Here is a 10,158-nt window from a genome sequence, read left to right on the forward strand (position 1 = left end):
AGGCCCGTGGGCCGCGCCGGCCGGTGTGAGGCCAGGCCCTGTAGACTGTGAGGGGCGCCCGTTTGAAACCAGACCTGCACCGTGAAGAGCTGCGGCCTGGTGAGGCCAGGCCGGTACTGGGTGCAGTGCCCAGGCCAGGCGAGGCACCGGGCCTTATAAGCTGAAGAGCCCAGTCCGTGTAGTGCTATGCCTCTGGGAACCGAGCCTTACAGGCTGTGTAATTCTGTGCCCTGGTGAGACCAGGCTTTATCAACTGTGAAGTATCAAGGGCTGTGCCCAGGAGGGGCCGGGCCTTATAAACTATTGAGTACTGTGCTCATCTGAGGCCAGGCCTTATCCGCCGCGAGTGCTGGGCCCGAGGGAGGCCAGGCCTCACCAACTGTCAGGTGTCAAGGCCAGTTGAGGCCAGGCCTTATCCGCCGCGAGTGCTGGGCCCGAGGGAGGCCAGGCCTCACCAACTGTGAGGCGCTATGCTTCTGGGCTCCAGGTCTGATAACCTGTGAAGCGCTGGACTTGCCTTGCTGTCAGTCCGGGCCCAAGGAGCGAGGACCCAGGCAATGTTGGGGGGACAGCTGGGTGCAGCCCCCTGGCCAACCCTGGGCGGGAGCAGGGGCCACCCCGGCGCCTACCAACCCGTCTCCTCCCTGTCGCAGGCATCGCTGTACTCGTTCGCCCTGAAATGCCTCATCAGCCTGTCCACGCTCATCCTGCTGGGCCTCGTGGTCCTCTACCACGCCCGCGAGATCCAGGTCAGTGCCCCCTGAGGGCTGCCCTCCCCCCCTGGCCCCATGTCCCCGGGCCCTGGGAGGACGCGCAGGCTCGCTCGGGGAAAGGAGGGCACGGTGTCGCGTGGCTGCTGGGCTTCTGTGACGAGTTGAGAGAGAGCAGCTGTGGGAGGCCGCGCCCGGGGTTCCCGGCCGTGCTCACGGCCCTGCAGTCTCCTGAGACTTGGAAACCCTAGAAACGGGCATTCGGAGCATTGATTTCCTTCTCCCATGGACTGGACTCTGCTTTTGTCTCTGAGCAACAGGGTCTTACTCTGTGGGCCAGGCTAGAGTGCAGCAGTGCAGTCCTCCCACCTCAGCCTCCTGAGTAGCTGGGACCACAGGCACCACCCTGCCCGGCTTTGAACCCTGGTTTTTTTGTTTTTTGAGTTGGAGTCTCACTCTGTCACCCAGACTGGAGTGCAGTGGCCGCTCCCGGCCCCCGCAGCCTCGACCTGCTGGGCTCCGGCGATCCTTCCGCCTCAGCCTTCCAAGTAGCCGGAATTACAGGCATGCGCTACCACGCCCGGCTGATTTTTTTGATTTATTGTAGAGATGAGGGCTTGCCAAGTTGCCCAGGTGGCTCTCGAACCTGCGGGCTCAGGCAGTCCACTCACCTCAGCCTCCCAAGGCGCGGGATGACAGGCTGAGCCACCGAGCCCGGCTTGAACCCTGATTTTTTAAAGATTTTCTGTGTGCCACGGAGTTTGCTCTCCTCTTTCAGAAAAGAATAAAAATCAGCTTGGGCTGGCAGCTCAGGCCACCTGGGGCAGTTACCACGCAGGGCTGGTGGCCAGGCCCAGGGAGGCCAAGGGTGTCCGATCCCGCTCCTGCCCTCCAGCCCCGGCCCATGACCCGCAGGTGCTGCAGTCTGGTGGGGGATGGTGTGGGAGAGTCCCACCCGAGTTACATTGTGCGATGCCTTTGGGGACGCAGTTGGGGACAGGAGTGTGGCAGTTCTTCAAGGTGAATCAGGGAGTTTCCTGGTGATTTAGCAATTCTGCTCCTAGGCATTACCCAAGGGGAATTAAGACCTAAGTCCGTTAAAAAATGTGCACATGTGTGTTTATTTTATTTCACTTTTTGAGTCGAAGTCTCACGCTGTTGCCCAGGTGGAGGGCAGGGGCACCCTCACAGCCACTGTATCCTTGACCTGCTGGGCTCAGGTGATCCTCCCACAACAGCCTTCCAAGTAGCTGGAACTACAGGCACGTGCCACCATGCCTGGTTAATTTTTCGATTAATTGTGGAGATGAGATCTCTCCAAGTTGCCCAGGTTGGTCTCAAACCCGCGGGCTCAGGCAGTCTCTCGCCTTGGCCTCCCAAAGTGCTGGGATGACAGGCATGAGCCACTGTGCCCAACCTACATGTGTGTTTCTAACAACATGACTCCCAGAAGCCAAAAAGTGGAAACTGTCTGCGTATCCATCACTGGATGAGCAGATAAAGCTTGTGGTCCATCTGCACAGTGGATGAACAGATCGACACGGCGTGGTCCTCCCTCATGCCGAAGTGGCCCTCGGGACTAAGGCTTGCCACTCTGGCATCCTGAGGTCGTGGTGTCTGCAGGGCTGGTGCCCCCCGGTCCCTGGCGTAGGGGGAGGGTCCGTCCCAGGCCTTCGTCCCGGCTTTTGGTGGCTGCGAGCAATTCTCAGTGTTCCTTGGCTTGTGGACATGTCACTCTCGACTCTACCTGAGGGTCACAGGGTCTTCACCCTAGGTGGGTGTCTGTGCCCAAATGCCCCCTTTCTCTTTTTTTCCTCTCTCTCTTTTTTTTGAGTTGGAGTCTCACTCTGTCGTCCAGGCTGGAGTACAGTGGCTGCTCCCGGCCACCTGGATCTGTTGGGCTCAGATGATCCTTCTATCTCAGCTTTGCAAGTAGCTAAAACCAAAGGTGTGCACCACCAACCTCAGCTAATTTTTTAACGTTTATTGTAGAGACGAGGTCTCGCCAAGTTGCCCAGGCTGATCTCAAACCTCTGGGCCCAGGCAATCCTCTTGCCTCAGCTTCCCAAAGTGCTTGATGACAGGCATGAGCCACCGCATCTGCTGCAAGTGTCCCCTTTCTATAAGGACACCGGTCCTGTTGGATGGGGCCCTTCCTCATGCCTATGTCTAGCTTAATGACCTCCATAAAGACCCTGTTTCCAGATCAGGGCACATTCCAGGGCACAGGGGGTGGGGATGCCAACATATCTTTTTTAGAGGGGAAGCACAGTTCAACCCATAACAAGTTCTGATGCAAGCCACAGCGTGGGTGAACCTCAAAAAAAATTTTCTTTTTTTTTTTTTGAGTTGGAGTCTCACTCTGTCGCCCAGACTGGAGTGCAGTGGCCGCTCCCAGCCACCGCAGCCTCGACCTGCCAGGCTCCGGCGATCCTTCCGCCTCAGCCTTCCGAGTAGCCGGGAACTACAGGCGCGTGCTACCACGCCCAGCTGATTTTTGATTTATTGTAGAGATGAGGTCTCGCCAAGTTGCCCAGGCGGGTCTTGAATCCCAGCACTCACCTTGGCCTCCCAAGGCGCGGGATTACAGGCTGAGCCACCGAGCCCGGCTTGTATTTATTTTAGAACTAGGGTCTTGCTCTTGGCCAGACTGGAGTGCAGTGGTGGATCACAGCTCACTGTAGCCTCGATCTCCTGGCTCACCTCAGCCTCCCAGGTAGCTGGGACTACAGGTGTGTGTCACCATGCCTGGCTAATTTTTTTTACTTTTTATACTAATGAGCTCTTGCTATGTTGTCTAAACTGGTCTCGAACTCCTGGGCTCAAGCAGTCCTCCTGCCTCGGCCTCCCAAAGTGCTGGAATGACAGGTGCGAGCCCCCACGCCTAGCCTTGTGAAGGACACGACCCTCCCTGCCGGGGTGTGGCGTGGAAGGACCCAGGCGCTAACTACAGGTGCAAACCCTAAGAGGTAGCAAACAACTCAGTTGCCGAGATGAATATTACTTTAATGTGGCATTTACGCAAACAGTCTAAATAAACGCTAGAACATTCCACATTGAGCCAGGACCAGCACTGAAGTCAAGACAGTGGCCGTGTTCCTGGTGGTACCTGTCGCCTCTGGCTCCAGGATGCCTGGTCCTGGCTCTGTCTTGGTCCTGGCAAGGCCCCTATCGAAGCTGAGGGCGCCTGAGGCGGGCAGGGTTCCCGTGCCCACACCCCACAGAGGTGGAGGCTGCCCCTAGAGCACGTGGCTGCTGTGACATTTTAAGGAAGTGGATTTCTTGTTTTTCTTCGGTTTCTTATTTTAGAACGACTTTATTGCTTCTTGTTTTAAAATGACACGTGAGCAAGAAAAAATTGATACTCGTGAGTTACACACACGTTCAACGTTCAGGCGGAACAGAAAGGCCTGCGGAAGCCGCCCACACACCCTGGGGCCTGCCTGATGCTGGGAGCGGCGGTCCCTTTGGGGAAGGTGATGTCGGTGTCCCTGGCGTCTTCCGGGGTGTGTATTCCGGAGGCCACACCCGGCTCCAGTTTACTGCACCCAGATTTGTTTTTTGAATGGAGGTAAAATTCACATAACATAAAATTAGCTGTGCTAGGCTGAGCGTGGTGGCTCGTGCCTGTAATCCCAGCACTTTGGGAGGCCAAGGCAGGAGGATCACTTGAGCCCAGGAGTTTGAGACCAGCCTGGGCAACACAGCGAGAACTTGTCTCTACACAAAATACAAAAAACTGGCTGGGCTCGGTGGCTCAGCCTGTCATCCCGCGCCTTTGGGAGGCTGAGGTGAGTGGATGGCCTGAGCCCGTGGGTTCGAGACCCGCCTGGGCAGCGAGACCTCATCTCCACAATAAATCAAAAAATCAGCCGGGCGTGGTAGTACGCGCCTGTAATTCCGGCTACTCGGAAGGCGGAGGCGGAAGGAGCACCGGAGCCCAGCAGGTCGAGGCTGCGGTGGCCGGGAGTGGCCACTGCACTCCGGTCTGGGCGACAGAGTGAGACTCCGACTCAAAAAAAAAAAATTAGCTGGTGTAGTGGTGCCTGTCGTCCTAGCTACATGAGAGGCTGACGGGGGAAGGATCCCTTCAGCCCAGGAAATTGTAACTGTGACCGTGCCGTGCCCCTGCAATCCAGCCTGGGCAACAGAGCGAGACTCCAACTCAAAACAACAACAAAACAACTTGGTCATTTTATTTATTTATTTATTTTTGAGTTGGAGTGAGACTACTCTGTCACCCAGGCTGGAGTGCAGTGGCAGTCTGCTCACGCCGCTGCAGCCTTGACCTGCTGGGCTCGGGTGATCCTTCCGCCTCAGCCTTCCGAGTAGCTGGAACTACAGCCACACACCACCACGTCCAGGCAATGTTTTGATTTCTTGTAGAGACGAGGTCTCGCCAAGTTGCTCAGGCTGGTCTTGAACCCATGGGCTCAGGCAGACCTCTCACCTTGGCCTCCTAAAGTGTTGGGAGTTAGGCATGAGCCACCATGCCCAGCCTAACCTGGCCATTTTAAAATGTGCAGTTCCATGATATTTAGCACATTTACTGTGTTGTCAACCATCACCTCCATCTGGTTCCAGAACATTCTCGTCTCCCACAAGGAGGCCCCGTCCCATCAGCAGCCTCTCCTCATCCCCTCCCCCTCCCCCTGGCAGCCGCGAATCTGCTTCCTGTCTCTGGATTTTGTTGTTGTTGTTTTTTTTTTTTTTGAGTTGGAGTCTCACTCTGTCGCCCAGACTGGATCGTCGCTCCTGGCCACCGCAGCCTCGACCTGCTGGGCTCCGGCGATCCTTCCATCTCAGCCTTCTGAGTAGCCGGAATTACAGACATGCGCTACCACGCCCGGCTAACTTTTTGATTTATTGTAGAGATGAGGTCTCCCTGCCCGGGCGGGTCTTGAACCCGCGGGCTCAGGCAATCCACTCACCTCAGCCTCCCAAAGGCACGGGATTACAGGCTGAGCCACTGAGCCCGAGCCCGGCTTGTTTTGTTTTTTGTAGAAACAAGGCTTTGCTGTGTTGCCCAGGCTGGGCTTAAACTCCTGTGCTCAAGGGATCTTCCCATCTCGGCCTCCCAAAGTGCTAGGATGACAGGTGTGGCACCACACCCAGCCCACAGATGAATTTTAAGGGGACGCAGTTTAACCCATAGCAGTTCACCCTCTGCTCCCCCAAAATTCACGCCTTCACGTGCAAAATACACTTGCTCTCCCGACTTGCACACGTGTGTTTATAACCACACTATCCGCGGCAGCCAGGAAGTAGGAGCTATGCAGATGCCTGTCAGTGGGCGAACAGATCAGCCCAGTCTTACTGTGTTATCCAGGCTGGACCCAAACTCCTGGCCCACCCTCGCCATGGAGTGCCCCGAAGGACTAAGGAATGCCTGAGCGTTGCGTGGCCTTCTCCCGGCTGGGGGCCTGTGTCCAGATAGCCCCTTTCTATAAGGACACCCGTCACACTGGATTGGAACCCCGTGCCTTAACCAATTCCAGCGTCAACTCTGAAGCCCCAAGTCTCACCCGACTTTCCTCTGGCTCAGCCACAGGAGTGCTTGAGAGATGATTCATCCTGAGACCAAGTTCCTCTCTAGCTGTGACCCCATAAAACTGGACGAGCTGTGTGCTTCCAAAATACAGGATAGGGACAGGCATGGGACAGACATTCCCTTTCTAAAAGGAAGGAAGCAGATGGACGAAGGGGTGACAGACTCGGGCAAGTCCAGAACCAGCAAGGCAGATTCTGTTTGCTCTTTTCTTTGTGTAGAGATGGCGTCTTACTGTGTTGTCCAGGCTAGACCCAAACTCCTGGCCTCAAACAGCCCTCTTGCCTCGGCCCCTGTAGGTCAGGCTTCCCTGCTAGGTGAATGTTCTAGGAACCCATCGGCATCCGTGGATTTTTTTGGAGATCCTCTCAACGTGTTTGCCCATCTCAGAACGGGCGACTTACGAGTGCGGCTGTCCACACGGCGCTGCATGTTCTGCAGTTTTTGACCCCACATGGCAAGACCCCTGCGCCCCACCCTCCCTATTCACCCGATCTGGCCCTGAGTGACGTTGTTTTGTGTCCTCGGAAGAAAAACGGCCTCAAAGGGAAGCATTTTGTTGATGTGAAAGAGGTGGAACAAAAAATGGCAGAAGCACCAAAAGCCACCAAAATCGATGAGTTCAAAAACTGCTTTGATGCTGGGTGTGGTGGTTCACACCTGTGATCCCAGCACTTTGAGAGGCAGAGGCAAGAGGACTGCCTGAGTCCATGAGTTTGAGACCAGCCTGGGCAACTTGGCAAGACCTTGTCTCTATAACATAAATAAATTAGCCAGGTGTGGTGGCTCACACCTGTAATTCCAGCACTTTGGGAGGTGGAGGCAAGAGGATTGCCTGAGTCCATGAGTTCGAGACCAGCCTGGGCAACTTGGTGAGACCTTGTTTCTACAATTAAAAAAAAATTAGCTGGGCATGGTGGTATGCACCTGTAGTTCCAGCTACTTGGAAGCTTGAGGCAGAAGGATTGCCTCAGCAGGTCGAGGCTGCAGTGGCTGTGAGCGTGTCACTATTCTCCAGCCTGCGTGACAGAGTGAGACTCTGTAATCCCAGCACTTTGGGAGGCTGAGGCAAAAGGATTGCCTGAGCCTATGTGTTTGAGACCAGCCTGGACAACTTGGCGAGACCCTGTCTCTACAATAAATGAAAAAAATTAGCCAGGCATAGTGGTGTGCGCCTGTGGTTGCACCTACTTGGAAAGCTGAGGCGGAATGTCGAGGCGGCGGTGGCCATGAGCGTGCCACTGCACTCCAGCCTGGGCGACAGAGGGAGACTGACTCATAAAAAAAATAGCCAACTCTTCTGGGCACTGGAAAAAGCGTCTCAATGCATCAAATGCAGAGTCCTTTGAAGGTGACTGAAGTTTAAACATGCAAGAATAAATGCACAGTTTTTATAAAGCAATTCCAGGTTTCTGAATCCCCCTTGTACGGCAGGCACCCAAATGATGTGTTTTCACTCAGTGTCCTTTTGGTGATGAGAAGAAAAGCCCGATCCTGGCCAGGGTCGCCGTCTGGGTCTGCAGTTCTCCCATCTCTCTGGGTTCCTCCGCCCCTGGTTTCCTCCCTCATCCTCCAGATGTGCAGGTTAGGTGAAGAGGCCTGTCTGCAGGGCCTGTCTGGGCCAGCGGGCAGTTTTGGTGGTTTACATCCTGTCTGGGCCCAGTGCCCACCCCTGAGCTCCCAGGATGGGCTCCAGCCCTGACCCTGATCTGGAATAACTTGTTTCTGTGGACCCTTCTTACATGTGCATACAGCTCACATTTATTTCAGTGTTTCGCATCCGAAGTGCTGTGATCGGTCTTTATTTAGAAGTCTGGTGATGTCTTTGTGACCAGAAATATCCCATAGGAGCCTCCACTTGTTGATATCTGTTAGCTGTGGCAAGACCAGTTTTTCTGCATGTCGTTTCCATTCAGGTCGCAGTTTCTGAGAACTTCTCAGTGACACTGAGCACCCGCTGTCCGGCGTCTTAACCTCACTCCCTGATGGATGTGTGGGTGGCTTCTGCTTTAGGCGGCTGCTACTATTGCTGCCGTGACTCTGTGCACAAGGGTTTGTCTAGCACCTACCTTCATTTCTCTTGAGTCCACCTTGGAATATGGTTGCTGGGCCCTTGGTAACGCTCTGTGTTTAACTTTTTGGGGACACCAGTCTGATGTTCAGCTGGAATTATGGCCAATACGAAAACTAGGGAGTTTTTCATACAAGGTCACGTTTCTGACTTCTCTTGGAAAAATCTAAAGCTGGGCATGGTGGTGTATACCCGTAGTCCCAGCTACTCTGGAGGCCGAGGCTGCAGGATCATTTGAGCCTGGGAGTTGGAGGCTGCAGTGAGCGGTGATCACATCACTGCACTCTAGCCTGGGTGACAGAGGAAGACTGTGTCTCTGAAAAAGAAAAAAGAGGTCGGGTGTAATGGCCCAGTCTGTGATCCTAGCACTTGAGAGGCTGAGGTGGGAGGATCACTTGAGGCCAGGAGTTCAAGGTTAGCCTGGGCAATACAGTGGGACCTTTTCTCTAAAATAAATAAATGAGCCGGGCTCGGTAGCTCAGCCTGTAATCCCGCGCCTTTGGGAGGCTGAGGTGAGTGGATTGCCTGAGCCTGCGGGTTCGAGACCCGCCTGGGCAACTTGGTGTGACCTCATCTCTACAATAAGTCAAAAATTAGCCAGGCATGGTAGTGCGCCCCTGTAGTTCCAGCTACTCGGAAGGCTGAGGTGGAAGGATCGCCGGAGCCCAGCGGGTCGAGCGAGGCTGCAGTGGCTGGGAGCGGCCACTGCACTCCAGCCTGGGCGACAGAGTGAGACTCCAACTCAATAAATAAGTAAATAGATTAATTAATTAAATAAGTGGCCGGGTGCAGTGGCTCAAGCCTATAATCCCAGCACTGTGGGAGGCCAAGGCGAGAGGATTGCCTGAGACCGGGAGCTCAAGCCCAGCCTGGGCGACTTGGCGAGACCTTGTCTCTACAATAGATCAAAAAAGTAGGGCAGTTGCCATTCTAAGCTCTGGTGTGGCCATGTGCTCTTGGCACTATGGCCGCTGCCATGTCTCCTGACCTTAAGAAGCCGAGTTCTCTCTCTCTTTCTCTCTCTCATTCACTTCCTAAATAAATTATGTTTTCTGATCTCAAAAAGAAAAACACTAGCCGGGTGTGGTGGCTGTCTGTAGTTCAGCGACGTGGAAGGCTGAGGGGAGGGGCCCCTGAGCCCAGCGGGCGAGGCCGCGGTGGCCGTGAGCGTGCCCCTGCCCTCCAGGCTGGCCGCAGAGCGAGACCCAACTGCAAGAAACGAGCTGGGCGCCTGCGGCTCAGCTGCTCGGGAGCTGAGGCGGGAGGTCGCTGGAGCCCAGGCGGTCCGGGCTGCGGAGAGCTGTGACCGTGCCTCCGCGCTCCGCCTGGGTGGCCGGCCAACCCCGCGGGGCTCCCGCGCGTCGAGACCCACGCCCGTCCCGCCCGCAGCTCTTCATGGTGGACAACGGGGCCGACGACTGGCGCATCGCCATGACGTGCGAGCGCGTGCTCCTCATCTCGCTGGAGCTGGCGGTGTGCGCCATCCACCCGGTGCCCGGCCACTACCGCTTCACGTGGACGGCGCGGCTGGCCTTCACGTACGCGCCGTCGGTGGCCGAGGCCGACGTGGACGTGCTGCTGTCCATCCCCATGTTCCTGCGCCTCTACCTGCTCGGCCGCGTCATGCTCCTGCACAGCCGCATCTTCACCGACGCGTCGAGCCGCAGCATCGGGGCCCTCAACAAGATCACCTTCAACACGCGCTTCGTCATGAAGACGCTCATGACCATCTGCCCGGGCACCGTGCTGCTGGTGTTCAGCATCTCCTCCTGGGTCATCGCCGCCTGGACCGTGCGCGTCTGCGAGAGGTGGGCCCGCGCCCCGCGCCC

General features: G+C 56.0%; 1 protein-coding gene across 1 annotated transcript; it reads left to right on the forward strand.

Moving 5' to 3' along the window:
* Nucleotides 1-653: 653 nt before the first annotated feature.
* LOC103249506 (small conductance calcium-activated potassium channel protein 1) lies at nt 654-10,137 on the forward strand (the record flags this gene model as incomplete). The annotated part of the gene is made up of 2 exons (XM_008048137.1): nt 654-749; nt 9,719-10,137. Coding segments are annotated over 2 exons (515 nt in total), but the record flags the coding sequence as incomplete, so codon positions are not given.
* Between the last annotated feature and the right edge of the window lie 21 nt (nt 10,138-10,158).

Source organism: Carlito syrichta, unplaced genomic scaffold (assembly GCF_000164805.1).
Source record: "Carlito syrichta isolate Samal-C Ts95f unplaced genomic scaffold, Tarsius_syrichta-2.0.1 Scaffold120575, whole genome shotgun sequence".
In the NCBI taxonomy this organism is placed as follows: domain Eukaryota; kingdom Metazoa; phylum Chordata; class Mammalia; order Primates; family Tarsiidae; genus Carlito; species Carlito syrichta.